The 18656-nt window shown below is 41.4% G+C and overlaps 3 protein-coding genes across 3 annotated transcripts; all 3 read left to right on the top strand.

Moving 5' to 3' along the window:
* Positions 1–4435: 4435 nt before the first annotated feature.
* LOC145463756 (uncharacterized) lies at positions 4436–9157 on the top strand. Its single transcript, XM_081447545.1, has 3 exons — positions 4436–4892; positions 5102–6254; positions 6914–9157. Exons 2-3 carry the CDS (start codon positions 5219–5221, stop codon positions 7801–7803), a joined length of 1926 nt encoding a protein of 641 aa, XP_081303671.1. The 5' UTR covers positions 4436–4892; positions 5102–5218; the 3' UTR covers positions 7804–9157.
* Positions 9158–9939: 782 nt separating this feature from the next.
* LOC145463330 (uncharacterized) lies at positions 9940–13269 on the top strand. The gene is made up of 2 exons (XM_081447080.1): positions 9940–11298; positions 11786–13269. Exons 1-2 carry the CDS (start codon positions 10440–10442, stop codon positions 12649–12651), a joined length of 1725 nt encoding a protein of 574 aa, XP_081303206.1. The 5' UTR covers positions 9940–10439; the 3' UTR covers positions 12652–13269.
* A 1137-nt stretch (positions 13270–14406) lies between these two features.
* LOC145463459 (uncharacterized) lies at positions 14407–18093 on the top strand. Its single transcript, XM_081447214.1, has 2 exons — positions 14407–15335; positions 16525–18093. Exons 1-2 carry the CDS (start codon positions 14483–14485, stop codon positions 17970–17972), a joined length of 2301 nt encoding a protein of 766 aa, XP_081303340.1. The 5' UTR covers positions 14407–14482; the 3' UTR covers positions 17973–18093.
* The last annotated feature ends 563 nt before the right edge of the window (positions 18094–18656 follow it).

An 18656-nucleotide genomic window follows, 5' to 3' on the forward strand; every position in this document is an offset into this window, starting at 1 on the left:
TTTTACAATCTTGCAGATTACGGGAACACGTGTAGCCAAACCATTGTTGAAATAATTTGCAGTTGTGAGTGGATTTTACAGTACAACACACACACCTCTCTTCGAATTTGGCTGGAGAGTGATGAGTCCTAGATCCTGGAAGCGGTCTCTGAGTCTGTCACGTAAAACGTTCGCGTGCCAAAATATCGTGACGTAGAGGGGTTGGAGGATCCTATTTTATAAAACCAACATCGACGCCCCTTTCTGATCAAAGTCCAAAAGACAAAGAAATAAGCGGGAGACGTTTCATGCTTTCCTCCATCATAATCAGGTCCTATTTTGGTTTTAAATTGCCTAACTTTGTACAGCATAATCCGATTTCGATAACTAAAACAAGACTCTCTGCACTGCAAACTCTGGTACAAAGAGAGAAGGGTTTTTTTTTTACCGTTTTGAACTCAGCGATTGCTAGAACAACAAACCGTAGTACACTTTTTCTCAAATCTCCATTGAGTGACGGTATAGAATGGTTTTGGCAACAACTAAAATTGGTGGCACTCAAATTGACTCAAATCCGTAAAATTTTCAACTAACCTCTCTCTAATATACATACTTTGAAAAATGATATGATGCAAAATATTAAAATAAAATTACAGTCTCTACATAAACACTCATTTAAATCCCATTCCTCTCAAGCTATATACCTCAATTCAGCCGCGGCTATACATTTTAACCGGGTTGAATCCGAAATAAGCTAAGGGGCGGGGTACTTAAATCCCCGTAACCTTTTCCTCCAACAAAAACATTCAGTCACGATTGCACAGAAATACTAACCCTAAAACTAAACAAAAATAAGAATGAATTTCTAAAAGTTTCACCCAAGCTAACAGCATATAGTTCGCAGTTATCTATACAATGATGGATCAACTAATACGAGCTCTATAGGCATAGGTAATATTGATGGCATTCATGTTGAAGCAATGCCAGATATTTCTTAGTCATGCATTTATGAATAAAGCATGAAAAATTTGAGGTCACTGCTAGAAGTATGAGATTTTATCTTGATTCGATTTATTGGCATTTTTAACATGTTTAAGTGACACGAGATACAAGAGAGATTTCTCTTAAAGAAAACAACAACAACAACAGCTAAGTTGAGTCACGAATTTTTCCCAGGTTCCAAGCGTATCTAAATCCTTGCATGTGTATGTTTGGTTTGTCCTTCACTAGAGCGAAGTCATTAAAGAGTACTTTTGTTGTAGCCCAAGGTGATATCTAACATACAGGATTCGTTTTGCATGGTTGCATTATCATCGTTGGGACATTTCGAGGACCTTTGAAAGGTACGACATGCCGTCTCCATCTCTGACATTTGAAAGGATGATTCTTAAAACACTTGGAACTTTATTCACAACAACTAATTTTCACGTTCTTAATTCCGCGAAAAGTTTTTGCGAGTATTAATTATCGTGATTCCAGGAAAAAAATGTACACAAGTAGATTAATTTCGCGGCTTCTTTGCCATTGGTTTAATCTCCGAAATCCTGATCCGAGGACCCGTAAATGTCACCACAAGGAGCCTACAAATTGAACATTTGATGACCGTATTAAAGAGGTTTTGAATCGGATAAAGAGTGCTCTCGCTAGGAGAAAACAATACCATAAAGACTGTTAATTTCAAGGGCAAAAAGTGAAGAACTTCTAACGAGCCCGTGGCTCAGAACATTTAAAATCTATTAATTGTTTCTCACCTGATCTGGTATTAAATTTCACGTCTTTAATCAGTTTGGCGCTCTTTTTTTGTCGCGATAATTTTCGCGTTTTTTCCCACACGCGCGCGAAAAACGCGAAATTTCGCGCAAAAATTAGCAAGCTTAAGGTAGGCTCTTGAAATCTCTTCAATCTCATGCAGGCGCGGATCTAGGATAAATGGTGACTGATTTCCGAAATAACGAGTGTCTTCTACAGGGGTCAAGGGCCATGCTCCCTTAAGAAATGTTCTGGAATTTTTTATTCCTAAAGTCTCCTTTTGGGGGTTCTTGAGTAATTCCAGGAGCCATAATCGGGGACGGAGACCGTAAGTCTTGGGATTCGCGCGCACCTATGATATGGGACAATTTTTCTATTTTTAGAACAAATTGCGCCATCCTGACGTCATATATCCGCGCAGATCCACGCACATGTCGGGGGCTCCCGCGTGGATGTTGTCACGTTGCGTGATCAAATGGTGAGAGTTGAGAGATTCTCTTGCATATTTTTCACAGCGATGGCAGTGAATAAGGCATGGCAGGGAATACGAACCAGGGCGCTTATATGTAATTTTATACCCTGAGCTAACGGAAAAGGTGGGTTTTTCAGGGTGGAAAACAAGACTTCAATCTCGCGCTGGGAATGAATAATAAGATCTGCTCACGCTAGTTGTAAGCTTACGCGTATGTTTTGCGTTTGTTCTGACTTAAGAATATAGCAAGAAAACTCTACTCTGGTATCGAGTTAATTTGTGAGTTTCTCAGACAATGGTTCATCATAACCAAAACCTGTTTTGACGGTTTCTTATTGTTTCTGTTTGTTTGGTGAGTTTGCAAAAGTCTTTGAAAGGAAAGTCTGACGCGTACAAGTAGCTCATTTGCATAGTGCAGCTCGTGCATTTTCAAGTCCGAGTCGGTGTTTTCAGTTGTCAACAAAACTTGACAAAGATTTCTTTCGTTATCTTTTGTGCTGAGATGCTGTAACAAATTTCACGAACGCAAAAAAAGCTACTAACATCATGTGTGTTTCTTCAACATAAGCATAGTAAAGTTTTACACTGCGAAAATGAGAAAATGAAAATAGACAAGGAGTTTTGATAACTCGATCAACAAAATCGAAATCGTTATTCCAAGTTGATTAAAGAAAGCGTTATCGTAACTTTCCTGATTATTTCTGCTTTATTCACATATTTTTAGCTTAGCTTTTAATATATTCTCAAACATTTATCAATCTTAAACATATTTAAAAACTATAGAGTTATTGTTTGAGTTCGATGTACGCTTTCACACGAAAGTGCGGCGGAAGTACAATTTGTCATGTTTACTGACTGTACAAAACACGCATCGGCGGGCGCTCTCATTCATCGACAACAGAGAATTTACTGGATTTATACACGGATAAAACTGAGCAGTATCTACGGACGTAAAGTTATTGGGCCTTGATGAAACATCAAGCATTGCTTACAATTCAAGCGAAACTCAGACTAGCAATTATTTTGTTTTACTTTTCGGTCGCGATAGACTGACAAATTCCTCGCAAGCGTGTGGCAAGAGGAGCTAGGAAACTATGAAGTCCTGAAGCTCTGCTATATCTAAATATGTCTAGCTAGTTTTTTGCTGTGTAATGGAAAAGCTGTTAATCTTCAACATATGTGAAATTTAAAGAAGAGTAATGTACAGCTCATGTAAAAGAAGCATCCGTCAGAACACAACTTGGTCAGCGACATATATAAGCTTACAGCGGAACATACCTAAATTCGATACTGTCTTACTTCACTCAAACTGGAGCAGCTTACGACGAAAATACTTAAGCAAAATTCCAACAGACGTAAACGCGTTGAGTTGTGGACCAAAAACATGAACAATTTCGGGAATTTCGGACGCCATTTCCCCCGCGCGACATCCGCAAAAATCCTCGCAGCATGTACGCGCGTGTACCGTAGGCGATGGCGCAATTTGTTCTAAAAATAGAATTATTATCCCATATCATGGGGACAACCCCAATACTAGAAATGGCGCGCGCTTACGGTCTCCGTCCCCGATTATGGCTCCTGGTAATTCTGAAATATCTGACCGATTTTCGTAAAACGGTGGAAACCGGTATGGATCCGCGCCTGTCACGTACAGTTTTGACTGGAAATCTTAAAGATTACTCTTGCAGGGGAGTACGTATTTCATTAATTTATTAATGCTAGTCAGCAAAGATGAGTACTTGTTATTATAACTCGGTAAATGAGGTTTTTATGTCTAAGTGTATCGAGAATAAATGGTTAATTTAACACTGTGGTGTAGACGACACGAAGTATCTCCTCAGAGTATCCAACATTGCAACAAATAATTTTTCAGTTGGCCTTCTAAAAGTTTGATCAAATCACGAGGAAACACGATGAAAAGATGCATACCAACTTTCATCAAGGTTATTGAACTTTGTACGTTTTTTCTTTAAATTAGAATTCTCGGTTGGATCTGAACTTTCAAACAAATTTTTGCATTAAGCTTGGGTTTCGTAAGGACACATTAAAGGATTTTCTTAGAATATATCTTTTTAATCAAATTAGTAATAGATCTTTGTCAGTTTTGATACGATATTACATAAACAAAACTGAGATGTTTAATAAGGTTGTGAGGTTAAGTAAAGGCCTTAGTTGTATTTGGCCAGCACGAAACGATTCGCAACGTTTTCTAGTCTTCATTTGCAACGAAAGATTGATACTAATGTATAACTTTCTTGTTTGGTTTACTGATCGCAATGATTTCGTGTGAATACCTCTTTTACGTACTGAAGCTAAGCTTCAAATTGTTTCTATATGGAAGTCCGTAATGACACCGACTGGCTAATCCTGACCACACGAACAGCTTTGTTCGTTCTGCGATGTTGTTTGTTTAGTTTTGATATCTTGCTTAATGTCTAAATGTTTTTTCACATTATCATAAACTTATTTTTAGTCCACTAGGGAATTAGGGGGCGTACCTTAGCACTGAAAGCCACCCTCGTGACAGTAGAATTTTGTGGTCCAACGAACAAATGTAAACATTACCTTGGAGCATCTTATTTCTCTTTTCCAAAACGTGTGAAACAAATTTAAGAAAAACAACGTAACTTAAAAGTGTGTAGACTTTCCCACAAGTCGAGCTACGAAAGCCGAGCTCGGAAAGCGAAAAAAGGTCTGTGATGCTCACAACTTGAGTACGAACGAGAACTGAACGACTTTTAGAATGTCTCAAATGACGTGTAGTATATCTCCGGAATACAAGGCTGATAATACCGGCTGATAAAACCTCTTTTTGCAATGCTAGCTTTTGCCACCTGTAAATATCGTTACATTAACACATTAATTAGTCAGATGTTTTTATTATTTTTCTTTGGGAAACAGGGTAACACTGGCAGCAGATCGTCACGCAAAGGAGACAAGTGTGACATTACCTGACGTTGCGCGACGACCCAAAGAACGTAAGGAAAAGGAGATTACCCTTGTGGAATACGTCATGTTATGAACCTGTTCCGACAAGCGCACACATGGGGCAAGAGGTCACAACTGTTCCACTGTTTCGTCGTGCTTTCCTTGTTGTTGCAGTCTAAATTAAACATGGATACGTGCATATCTCAAGAAAAGCAAAATCCTCATCATTTCCGCAAGTACCACACGCCGTTTTGTGAGGACACGTGTGTCATAAAACATCACGACTTGGTGGCAGCGTTATGCGTGAACTGGCGTTATGTCAGAATTTACCAGCCCGGGATATTACCACCAGTGTTGACGGAAGCCATTGAATCCACGACGCTGTCGGGCTGGGATAAGAACGGCGACGTACCTGATCCTTTGGAGGAGTTACGATGCCCGCTGCTCTACCTAGCGTGCGCATTTGGAAAGAGTGGAATCGTGGAGGGACTTCTTCGACACAATTTTGATCCATGTGTGGTAAACCAACATGGCGAAACAGCCTTACACGGGGCTGCGAGGCATTTATACAACACCGGAACGTCTTCGCGGAAAGAAAAGATTGGCAAGAATGTCAGCACTAAAAAAGGCCGAGAAGAAGTTTTTTTCCGCATAGTGTCGCTACTGACTAAATATAACCCCAGATTATTGGCCTTCAAGGACAACAGTGGTTTCACAGCGTTCCACTTGTGCGCTACGAACATCACATACACTAACTCGAACAAAAGCGCGTCTTTTCATCAATTCTGTTTAAAGGTTATGATCAAACGATTGTTTGAACTTGAAGCCGCTTCCTTGTTGTCAAAATATGAAGTGATGGAAATCATTAAAGCCCCAGACAATGAGCACGGTGATTCTATTTTGCATATTCTGGCCAGAGACAGAAAGGATGGTTTTGAGGTCCTGAAATTCGTTCGCCTCTTTGTTCTATTGGGCATAGGAACTGAATTGCCAAATGAGAAAAACCGGACAAATGAAACAGTGTTTTCAATCGCTTGCCAGACGAATGCACGCGGCGCTGAGGAAATATTTCCGGGCTTATCATGTGCGAACAGCTGTCAACATTATTTTGATTGGCAATATCAAGGTTAGTATAGTATTCATTAGTAGAATATCGTATGTTATTTAAATGAGCTCAGTCACGGTATTTTGACTTACTTTGGCCACATACAAACTTACGTTTAAATCAGGCAGGAAACCTGAAAATAACTGTTTAATGAGATAGAAAAACACCAAAGACATAAAGGAACAAGGATGGCTAAGGATGGAGAAGATTGACACGGATTACAAACGACGACCTTGAAAAATTGAGGCTAAACTTTTCAATATGCGCAAACCGTGACTGAGCTCCTTCAGAGAACATGGCGTGCGTTTAAGACGCTCTAGTTAACAGCAGTTTCTCCCCATATAGGGTTTCGTCTAACAAGGCGTCTGACATAGTTCATTCCCGAGCTGTTGACTGGGACCACTTTCCTCCTTTCCTGTACGTACCTGGTGTACAAGTTACCATGGTAAAGGTACGGAGAGGATTTTTTGGCGCGGAAGCGTTCCGTGACCACACCCAAAGGACGGCCTCCGCCCTCCCTTGACAAACATACAAACAAGAAAACAAAATCAAAAGAAAACAGGGATGAAAGGGGGACGAGAATTTAGCACCCAACTTATTCTCCCGACGGAACAAAAAGAGGGCCTGCCAGTTAGGAAAATGTTCCACAACACTCTAAAATGTCTCTTATCTCCATGTAGATCCTTCAGCTACCACACAACCCGAAATGTTGCGAGGAACTGGGGTTCAAGTGGCAAACATCGACACCAGTATACCACAGGTATACCACAACTTTGAGGATGCCGGTTTTCCCACAGGACACCCATTCGCGGAGTTGAATGCCACTTCTTCGAACCCGAATGTTGATCACGCTGTTCCTCGTGTCCTCATAAGTATGCCGAAGATCACCAACACGTTTTCGCTGGCCGGAGAAGAAGCTTGCGAAGAGAGAAGTCAAGGGTCTTCCAAAACAGAATCTGCAGAAAAGTCAAGTACATCAAGTGGTGACGTTGAAGTCATTGAAACTTGGGCAGCTGATAATCGCTGGGACTGGGGTGAGCCGCACACTGATGAAGTTAGCCAATCAGCTTGCAATGAGAATGCGGAAACTTGCAGCACATCTTCAAGTGAGGTTGAAATCGTGGAATCTTGGGAGTTAAATGAGTCCTCGGATCTTAGCCTGTCGCCATGTGACGAAGCTACGAACACTGAAGGAGAAAGTTCTTTTCTTGAATTCGTGTTAACTGAGGGAAGTTCCCTGGATGCGCTCTCAAAAAGGGACATCGTGGCTGTAGTCCTGACAAAGCATAAGGAAAAAATACGTGAACTGGAAGACAGCATACCGCAACTTGAAGATATGTTAACAGAAAGCGAAACGAGTATAGTTCAGAAGACTGCAAGACTGAACTCATTACAGAAGGAAGTAGATTCGTTGAAAAAGGAGATTGCCGAAAAAAACAAATCCAGGAACGAACTGCGACAGAAAATTGACCTGATGAATGAGGAGAAGAACAGCCTTAGGAGACGGGTGGAACATTGTCAGGAAACCAAAGAGCTGCTTACAATCCCTTTTAAAAAGGCTCGAGTATGAACAGTGCATTAAGTTTATCCACTTAAAAGCTTTTTTCACGGATAACAATACCTAATCGTACCCTTGGTCTAGCAATGCGGCTGAACTACCGCATTAAGCATACCCAAATTTGGACGTCATAGCCATATGAGATCAGTGACTTGATATCCAAGGATATCAGGACAGTAGACACAACTTCTGATTGGTGGCTTAATGCAAATGTGGGTACTGTGTCCATATGTGGTCAAGAAGTCCTTGTTATTTGTCATCCGTACCCGTACATGACGGTAGACTTGCGATATCTTTATCAGTCCAGTAGCGTTTCCTGAATACTCGGACTTGTGCTCCAGAATTCTCTCCGGCATCTTGCAAAGTGCTGTACAACCACAGGTTACCTCGCCCTGGTTGTAAAAATATGATTCGTTGAAATTTTGCTGAATAATTGAACGATTACTGACCATGCTCAATCTTGTATGCGGAATATCGTCTCTGATTCTGGCCAAATGAGGATCAGTATCAAAGAAACAACTTTCAAACGTATAAGGAGTGCAATTCATTTAGGTAATGCTTTATTTTGCAGAGGAACGTTTTAATCGATTGCTGATTTGCATTTTATATCAACAAATAGTTGAAAGATTATAAGAAGTTTGGTTCTTCAGTCTGGCTCAATGTGAGCTCTGTCCTAATTACAACTTGAGGTATTTATATATGTAGTTGGCATATACTTTGGAGAGGCAATCACTGTAAATTCATTTCGTTGACGAATCTGAGGCGAACGGCCGACGAGACTGTCGGGTTTTCTTTTTTGCGCAGACCACGTGACCCCAAAACGATTGGCCGCGACGAAATATCGAGGCCTAGGAACTTAGTAACGTTTTATGAAGATAATTCTACAGAGTTTGCGCAAAATTAACATCAAGTTGATATCTGTGTATATGTTTGTGCTTATCGACATTTAAGATGCCGAATCATGTTGAAGTGCCATTGGCCATTACTCGACTTGGCTATAATATAAGTGTCACGTGATGTCTTGCACTTATTATGTAGAAAATGGAGCGGTTTTCAATTGAGTGTCGAAAGTAATTAGACAATTACTTTGGTTTTGGTTTTAGTTTTACGACATTCAATTGAAAACCGCACTAAAGATACCGAACGGTGAACGATACGCAGTGCCAGAACTCTCAAGAAAACAAAATCTTTACTGAAATGTATCGAATATGACTATAATTGAATCACGCTCTTTAGAACAGTCGAAAAGAAGAAGTAGTTCCTCCTTACTGAATGTCGCTTTTTTATAAGTTCTAGTTCCACTTTTCGATAGAAGCGCCCCCTTTACGAAATTGACATAAAAATTACTCAATACACGAGTGAATTATGTAGTGAATTTTGTGATTACAGTCCATTAATGATTTATGATTAACACTGTTTTCCAACAAATAAATAAATAAATAAATAAATAAATAAATAAACGTTTTACTACTATTATACATCTGACAGAGAATGATGGCGTGTTTCACTGCGTGACGTTGCCCGTGTGATTTGCGTTACAGTTGTTATTTAGTCAATAAAAACGTCTGTTCCTGTAGTTTAAGAAATCGGCTGTGTTTTCTTTCTTTTTTTAACTTGGAGTGTTATTAAATCAAGCATACGTTTTCCTGTCAGCACAACTAGCCAAACAAGTAGTAGCCTAGGGTAAATATATTTTCATTCTCTCGCAGCGACTGAGTCTCGAGTTTCAAATCTATACAGACGATCGCAAGCTAGTAACTGCCCTAACGAGCGATTAATTGTCCCATCTGCCAAGCTGCCATGGGTAAACAGATCTAAATACCGTTGGCTGACAGTTTAGAAACACGGTCGCAAAATACATAGGAATCTTACATCACGATCGGAATGCAAAACATCCATTTATAGGAAGGTAAAACATCCTTGCACCGGAAATGAACCAGGAATCTCTCCGCGCGTGGACAAACATTTATGATATGGAAAAAGTGATTATAATAAATGTTGATGCTTACAACTATGTCATTGGGCTTAATGAATTTCTGGGAAAATTACGAAGACTTGTTTTTTTGTCTTAATGTATTTATCAATTGCATGTTAGCACTTTCCTTACATGCATTGAAAACATTTCAGGCATTCCGTACGTACACACTCCAGTATTAAGTTACCTCCCCTCTCGTGCAAATTGTCTATCCTGTGTTCAACCAACAGTTTTTCTTCACTACAGTTATACGACAAAGACATAAATGATGGTAATGACTGGCATTCAAGTACAGAAGAGACTATTTTGGTAACATGACGACGGCAATATAAATGAATTCAAAGAATGCGAACACACTTGTGTACCGCAACGGAAATATGCATTCCTAACATTCTCGTAATCAGTCACCACAGAATTCCGAGAGCTCGATCCCTGTAGTTTTGACGACTCTATCATCCCTCGAATAGTTTTCCTATAGTAAAACGCTCGAATAAATTATTAGCGGACTTTTGAAAGATGAAGATTCGACGAGGTCACACAATATCATGTCACGCTAAGAAGGTCACGCCTGACTGAAAGCTTACCTGTGTAGATACCATCTGAGTGTCTGTCGCTTCTTGAATCGATCGTATATATAAAGCCTACATCTACGTGGTCTAGATATAACAGATCGATGGAAAGAGTGAATTATCACACACCCTTCTGCCCAGGTCGACCGAATTCTTGCAGTGTAAGTCATCACGATTTGGTGAACATTTTATGCTCGGATTTCGATAATTCCTCTGGTAACTTGTCAGTGGAAATGAAACAGTGCATCGAAATAGCCAAAACATTTGGCTGGGACCAAAACAGTAACGTTCCTGATCCTTTAAAAGAGTTAAACTGTCCGCTGCTCTTCCTGGCTAGTGCGTTTGGAAAGACAGGTGTTGTGGAAGGACTTCTTCGAAACGGTTTCAACCCTGGCGTTGTGAATGAACACGGCGAAACTGCTTTGCATGCTGCGGTAAAACACTTGCACATGTATTGTAATCCGACGGGGAAAGCCTTCAGGAAAAGGGAAGACGTTTTTCAGCGTATTTTACTTACGCTAAGCGCTGCTGATCCTAAGATCTTAGAGGCTCAAGATAGCGAAGGTCGTACAGCTCTACATGTGACAGCCATCGCAAGCTTGGACCGCAGTGGATTCGCTGACTGGAACAAACGGCCAGCTCTCTTTTCTCAATTCTGTTTGAAGGCTATGATTAAACGCCTCAAGGAGCTTGAAGCTGCAGCTGTGCTAACCAGAGATGAGGTTTTACACATCGTCAAAACTACCGAACATCGAAATGGTGATTCCGTTTTGCACATTTTGGCCGGCGATACCGAGTTCGGATTTGAGACACTGAAATACATCTTAGACTTGTTTCTTCCTGGAAGGCTGCCGGACGAAAAAAACAACGAAGGCAAAAGCGTTTTTTCCATCGCCTGGGACATTGACTCAGAAAAAGCTTTGATGTTATTTTTTTCCGGACCATCGCAACGTCTTGAGCAAGGTAAGGAATAATTCTAAATTAATATTGAGAAACTGTTCTTTCCAACGCTATATCACGCACATTGTCTGCCAAAGGTATCGACGCTTAGCTTTGGCATCAGTTTCTTCAGGGTTCAAAAATTTTTTTTGCTGTTTTGTGTTTGCTATGTTGCCTGGTGGCTCAGCCCGAACTAGTAGCGCGGTGCTTGATGGGACGCAATAGGCCATTTGCGAGTTGCCTTTTGCCTCGATGTCAAAACGAATCTTCGAGCGACAACATTCATATGAGCCATATGAAAGTGTGTTCCCCCTACAGGTCCATTTTCATGCAAATTAAACTCCCTTTCATATCAAGAGTTTGCTCCGAGACTCGTTTTTTTTAAAACAGAGGCACAAAGTAACTTAAGTAACAGGCCACCAAAAATGGCTTCTACACTGTGTAATCCAGTTTACTGTAGTAAAATGAAAACTTCATACAACTTCATTGGAATCTCTTTCGGCTTTCACAGGAAAAAGCTCCCCTTCTGCTGCACAATCTGGAGGAAAGCCAGCCGTTAACAACACCGAGGACCAAAACCAAATAGTAATCAATATTGATATAATGGAAGCAGATGGCAATCAGTCTGGTGTCCCTGAAGGTTCCAGTACCACTGCCACAGGGAGCCCAGTCCCTAAAGTAGTTGTGACTTCATTCGACCCTAAAGCTGACTCCCTTGAAGCAGAATTACCGACGATCGCAGAATTTTGGTCGCTGGCTAGTGAGGGATGTTCAGAGAACAGCCGTGAGAAAACTAGGGATGAAAAATCCGCTGGCGCGACTTCTTCAAGTGACATTGAAGCTGTCGATGAAAAAATTCATGATGCAGTTAATCTGCCGTCTATTTTGAGTTGTTTGGAGTCTTCCTCCACTGATTCGGGATCCTCTCGCTTGTCTAGCGAGGCTGAAGCTGCGGAAGCGGAGATCACTTTGGGGCGGAAACGCAAAAAAGACGCTGGAGTTAACGAGTGTTTATCGGATCTCGCAGATGAAGGCCTGGACCTTTTTGTGGACACCCCAGGCAAGGTGGCTTTTGTTGGAGTTCTGTTAACAAATTATCAACAGAAACTGAGTCAAGTACAAGACAGCTACATGAAGTTCAGGCAGCTGAGAGTGGAAGGCGAAACGGCTTTGAAGCAGAAGAATATAAAAATGGAACTTTTGAGGAACGAGCTTGATCTTCTTAAAAAAGAGATCTCTGCCAAAAAGAGGAGCGTCAAAGACCTCCAAAAGAGAGAAGAACTATTGTGTAAAGAGAAAACAAATATAATGAAAAAGATCTCGCATTGCGAGACACTTAAAAATCAGTTTGAGGGGAAAAAGTCTCGCTCGAAGTGACTAAATTCGTCTATAATAAGTCGTTGTGTTCGTCTCGCGTGCTTTACAATGTGTAAATCCTTACAGAGTCTAATCAACAAGCTTAGAAGATTGTAGTCGGCGCGGGAATCCAGTGTGCAGAAGAAACGAAGGGCAGATATTACTGAATTTTAGCACAGCTGTTTTTGAAACTCGGACGGGAACTAGTAGCTGAATGTTCTCCTTTTTGGTGTTATCGACTTTGTTCCAAAAATAAAAAACGTCAAATTGTAAATTCTGAAACGGGTCGGCGCTTTCTAACTCACCAGTGAGTGGGAAAGCGTATCAAACAACAAGAACGTTAACTTCTGGCTGTCGTCCATGGTTCCAAAAACAGCTATGAAGCTTGCGCAGTTTTATGCACTCTGCAGTAGCTTTTTAGTGATCTTGTGTGAAGCTGAACAGCATGTAGAAGTGTCATTGATAGCTGACAACTTTTTTTTGATCTGTAAGTTGGTTTTAGGGAGTCCACAATATTGAGAAGGATTTCATTGAACTGAGCTGTGTAATTGTGCATGAACCCTTGTCCTCGTAATGGAATATTTCGTTGTAATTGTTGCGGCATTTTGCCTCTTAACAGAACTTTGAGCACTTCTCTATTCCCCTTTTATTTTCACTCATTTAGGACGCGCGCACCGAGAGCGCGCGTATTTTAGATCGCACATGTGATGTAATATTTGATAAACTGTCGCGCCATACTGTTGTAGCCTTTTAGAAAAAGGGGGAAATTTTTCGGTGAAATGCAGGTTGTTTTAATTTTTAGTGGTCTGCTTCGGTTTTGTTTTAGAAGTTATCGGTTTTCCAAACTCACGGAAGTTCCTCTCCACAGTAATAATTGTGTTATGAAAATAGCATTACCTACCATTGCTGGCAAAAGCGTCACGTTAAAACACTATTATGTTTGAATACCATGGACAAACTTTACTCCTCCCTTCGAATTCCCTCCAAGATAATTATCTTTAAAAAGTGTTGGATTTTTAGTCTCGATTACTTAGGTCCCGACCACACTATTGCGTTTTCAAAAGTCTCCATTTTCACTTCGAAGAAATCGAAGCAAAATGTTTTCACCCACACTAGCGTTTTTGCATCGCTTTTTGACCTGTCCACACTAATCCGTTTTCATTCGAAAACGATAATAGCGACAGTACATCACGCTTTTTTCCGCACTGTTTTCAAAAAGCCTTCGTTAATTTTCACCTAGCCACATTAGAAATGGAGAGTTATCAAAAAGCTCCACTTTTGAAAACGCATTTTGCGGTTTTCTGCGTTTTCGGTCGTTTTAGTGCGGACGGTAGGCGAAAATGCATTTAAAAGTACGCGTTTTCAAACGAAAATGAATTAGTGCGGTCGGCACCTGACTTCCGTGGATGACTTCATATAAAAAAAAATGACAGGGGTGCTCGGCAAAACACTGGTTAAACTGGTTGAGCCTGGGCTTCATTACCCACAGTCAATAGACAGTTTAGTTTCTACCAGGATTTATTATAGTGTCCTTCCTTCTTGGAAATTCTCAATTGCCTTTACTTTCTAAATTTGGCGAGTAACTATCGTTGGAAGCATAGTTTGGATTTTAGAAAGAAAACTTTTTCGTGAGTCGATAAGAGCCTCTGTCAGTGATCCTTTTAGTTTCTCGGGGTTAATTAACAGGATTACGGTTCTGTTTAATTGATTGATTAACTTAATTGCACGCTAAAATACCACGTCATAGGAGTCGTTTTCTTGTCATGAATCAATTAGCGAAGAGTCACTTGATTTATTTGTGTTGTCGTCCTCGCACGCGCACGACGTTCTGTTACACTTTCAAAACTACGCAATGGTTTCTCAAAGGTACCATACCCCATTCTGCTCCAAGAACTGCAAGATCGAGCACCACGATCTGGTCACTGTCCTCTGCTTGGACAGCTCGCAAAAATCCGACGAGCTGCCGGACTTGTTGAGGGAATGCATCGAGTCATACAGGAATTGGGATCACAACAGCGAAGTGCCTGATCCCCTAGAGGAGCTACGGTGTCCCCTGATGTACCTCGCCTCCGCGTTTGGCAAGGCGGGGTTAGTAAAAGCCCTCCTACAAGACGGCTTTGACGTACATGCGGTGACATCAAATGGCGAGACCGCACTACACGGAGCCGTGCAATACATTTACCGCACGGGTTCTCTGAAAACCCAGGGGTTAAAAGTCGCCGCCACTCTAGGGCCTATCAAAAACAGGAGGAGAGCATTCGAGCGAATCCTGGTCACCCTGACTGATGTTGATCCCAAGATTATGTTCGTCCAAGACAACGACGGGGATACAGCTTTTCACATCACGGCGGAAAACATTTGGAATGATCGACAAAATGATCGACTGGGGAAGAGTGCGACATTTTTTCAGTCCTGCATGAGTAGCATGTTAAATCGAATGTTAGAGCTGGAAGAAGCCGGAGAAATAACCAGGGTGGAGATTTTAGAAGCCTTGAACACGGCAAACAACGACGGAGATACAATTTTCCACATATTGGCGCGGGATTATGCGTTTGGTTTCAAGACCATGAAAGAAATTCTGAAAAAATTCTTTCCGGGTCAAGTGCCTTCCAAAGTGAATAAGGAGAATGAAACCGTATCGAGCATCGCGTTGGAGCGAAATCGTAAGAAGGCAATGCAGGTTTTTCCGGAGTTCCTCGAGCAAAGTAAGTGATACGAAGAAATGAATAATAGCTCAATTCTCTTTCTGTTGGCTTGAAGGACATAACGAATGCTACCGTTTCCCACCCAATCGACTTCGCAACCCTGAACTCATTATAAACTCTCTATTTCGAGTTCGCCTTCACCTTCAACGGATTAAAGAACGAGAAGTAAACATGTTTTGTGTGATTTTGTTTCATTGTGCCCACAATGTTGTCTTTTTTTTCTCGGTAAGAGAAAGATAAATTTGGAACAATCGATCGCTAGTTACTCGATGCGGATGCGAACCCGATGAGTGCGAAACCGATATAACGTATTCTTCCTCGACTTCCAACATCACAAATAATCAACCCTGTGATGGGAACTTTGCTCGCGTGGAATGCTTTCCTCGCATTTTCGACTTCATCGAAGTCTAGGTGACGCATGTGGTAAAGTTATCTACGGAAGAACTGGGCACCATGTCTAAAAATAACTTAAGCTGGATAACCTTGGGGATAAGATCCACTGGGGTTTCTCTGTATCTCGCCCTTCATGCTCTCTTCTTCTGAGAAATCTTAATGGGGTATACCATGATCGTGTTTCTTTTTTAATAAAAGGGGCATTCAGGAGCAAAAAATAACGGCAGTCTGGTTTTATTACTAACCCTGAAGCGGTTAAAGGGTTACGGAGAGTTTTTCGTGCGCAACGTTCTGATCTCAAACTGAAAAAGGTCAGGCAGACGTTTTCAAATTTAGCCCTAATATTTTACAAAATTGCTGAAAGCTAAATACAGTTTGCTCTCCCTTCAACAATTCATTTAATACCAGTATATTCGAGGCGCATTTCGTGTATGAGCGAGAAACCTTTTTGTCCAAAAAATTCAGCAGAATTGTCGTGTTAATGCCTCTTTAAAATGTTTTTTCTTGAATAAGGCGAAGTGGAAAGCTCTAAAACTGTTTGTGAAAACGCGTTCAGTGTCAAGTTCTAGCAAAGTTAGAAGTCTCCTCTATCGACTATGGTTCTAGCAGACAGAGAAAACTCGTTGTTTTGTTAACCAATCACAAACGATCAAAATCTATCATGACTTCCTGTCTTGATTGGTTGTTTTCGTTCTTTACTTCATTGCGATTGGCCAGTCTGATTACCTCGACATTCATTAAGAAACAGCTCGTAAACCTTATGTAATTAATCATTGTCGATTTGTTTTGCTTGAAGGCCGGCGAGATAGCAGAATCTCGTCAACCTCAGAACCCGAAATATCCGACAGGGATTCACAGTCGCCCAGTACTTCAAGGGACTCCGAGGAATTTACAACCAACGGAGAAAAACTACCCGAGAAGAGCTCTAGGGAACCACCGACAATAGTCATCTCCGAGACTGACTGTGTCCCGCAGGTATCCCACTCCATCGACGAAGAGGAAAACAGTTCAAATGAGATGATTGCTGCTTCCACGGAAACTGTGACTGGCTTTGCTGGCTGCGTTGAAGCTAACACTACTCCACTGCCAACAAATCCCGGACAGCATGATCTGTTGACCCTGTCGATGGAAAGTAACCTGGGCAAGCCATCCCAAATGGAAGTACCTTCATTCCTGAGCCTCTCCCAGAAGTCCAATCTGATTGTCTCTCCATTTGACAGTATTATAAGCACGCCAGTTGTTGCTGAGGCTATGTATGTGACTGAAACGCTCACAGGTAACTCTGATCAGCACACCTCATCTGAAGGAGGAGATAGGCGTGAGGTCGCACGCAAACGACCCGAGGTGTCCGACACTGCTAACCAAGGGAATGGTAATGACCTATCTGACCCCAAAGTTCCCCTCACCTTCACGCTCTCGTCCACTGATTCCAAAGCCAATGGCGCCAGTAGCAAGGACCCGAGCGGAGCACCTAATGAGGAAAGGGTAGCTAAGAGCCCCGAAAAAAATACTCTTGACGAAGTCGGCGAACCAGAACAAGTTGAATCTTTTGAGAATGAAGCACCGCTGTCTCATCACGGCAAGGCTATTGATTCGTCCCAAGCGAAATCTGTTCGCGGATCAGCAGTGCTAAATTTATTGGATGCACGAAGAAAGCAAATCCCACAATCTGCTGAATGCACCCAGTTGTACACCTGTGGTATGCTTGACACGCCTCTGATAAGCGAACGATCCCAAGCACAAGAAACCATCTCCCTTACATCGCTTGCCTCCCCCAGCACTGAAACGATCCAGTTCGAGTCTGAATCTGTGGACGTTAATATAGGGGCCTCGGACCAGAATAGTACCATTTTGAAGTGCATCACAGACAACTCTTTCCTGGAGTTCCTTATCACCGAGGGCCTCGATCTGGACGCGCGCAGCAAACAGGGCGTAGTGGAAGTGGTTATGGCCCAATACAGCAACAAGCTTAACCGTGTGGAAAACACTATTCCAAAACTGGCCGCGCAGATTAGGGACACCGAAACAACTATTGGTCAACAGACAGAGAGGGTCAAACGGTTACAAGAAGAGCTGGAATCTGTGAAGAGTGAAATTGTCAAAAACGAAAAATTATTGCAACGCTTTATAAACGAACGACAGGAGATGAGCGAACACAGAAAGGCTCTCAAGCGCAAAGTGGCTCGTTGTGAAGGAACCTTGAAGACTGTCCTGGGTGGTGCTAAAAAAGTTCGATTGCAATGAACATTTTCCTTGAAACTTCTGTTTATTTTCCTTCTGAAATGCTTTCCAGAAAATTCCCTTGGCTCAGTTCAGAACAGCTTTTTGTCTATGGTATCTGTATCAGTTTTCATAACAAACTTTATTTTCCTCACATAACCAATCCTATCTGAAAACGCGTCAATACTTTGTCATCATGTGTTTTTTTTCTTTTTTCTTAAACAAGATATTTTATTTTTCAAACAACAAAGTCTCTGGACCTTTGAATCGAAGCCAGCGATGGCAGTCTTTTATTTTTAAACAGTACTAGAAAATCTGTTTCTCTGAATAAATGACACTCAATGTCTGAAGATAAATGTAAATGAAGATAAATTTTCGGATTCTTTTTTCCTAAATTTTGTATAAGCAGCTAAACAGATTGCGTGGTGATCAGCGTCGATATTCTGATACGATTACGTATTTAAAAAAAGTCTTTTCAGTGTTTATTGTCTTCCTGCCCTCTTTGGACTCGCCAACGCTCCTCTTATAACGTTTCCAGGAGACTGGGTACCATCCCTTGGCAAGGCAACCACTGTCCAATCCCTTTTCACATTGGTTACCTAACGATCTCAGTAATCCTGTGTAATTCTGACACTAAAACAAAAGTTTATTGATCCTAAATGCTCTTTCTTCTGCAGAATTCAGGGTCGGCGAGGGTTTGAGGGTATA

The sequence above is a fragment of the Orbicella franksi genome, chromosome 12, assembly GCF_964199315.1.
Source record: "Orbicella franksi chromosome 12, jaOrbFran1.1, whole genome shotgun sequence".
Taxonomy (NCBI): Eukaryota; Metazoa; Cnidaria; class Anthozoa; order Scleractinia; family Merulinidae; genus Orbicella; species Orbicella franksi.

Excerpts from the sequence above, each read along its gene's own strand:
- LOC145463756 (XM_081447545.1), top strand. The coding sequence starts at position 5,219 with ATGAACCTGTTCCGACAAGCGCACACATGGGGCAAGAGGTCACAACTG. Across the intron at positions 6,255-6,913 it reads TTTTGATTGGCAATATCAAG|ATCCTTCAGCTACCACACAA; the intron begins GTTAGTATAGTA and ends ATCTCCATGTAG.
- LOC145463330 (XM_081447080.1), top strand. The coding sequence starts at position 10,440 with ATGGAAAGAGTGAATTATCACACACCCTTCTGCCCAGGTCGACCGAAT. Across the intron at positions 11,299-11,785 it reads ATCGCAACGTCTTGAGCAAG|GAAAAAGCTCCCCTTCTGCT; the intron begins GTAAGGAATAAT and ends CGGCTTTCACAG.
- LOC145463459 (XM_081447214.1), top strand. The coding sequence starts at position 14,483 with ATGGTTTCTCAAAGGTACCATACCCCATTCTGCTCCAAGAACTGCAAG. Across the intron at positions 15,336-16,524 it reads TCCGGAGTTCCTCGAGCAAA|GCCGGCGAGATAGCAGAATC; the intron begins GTAAGTGATACG and ends TTTTGCTTGAAG.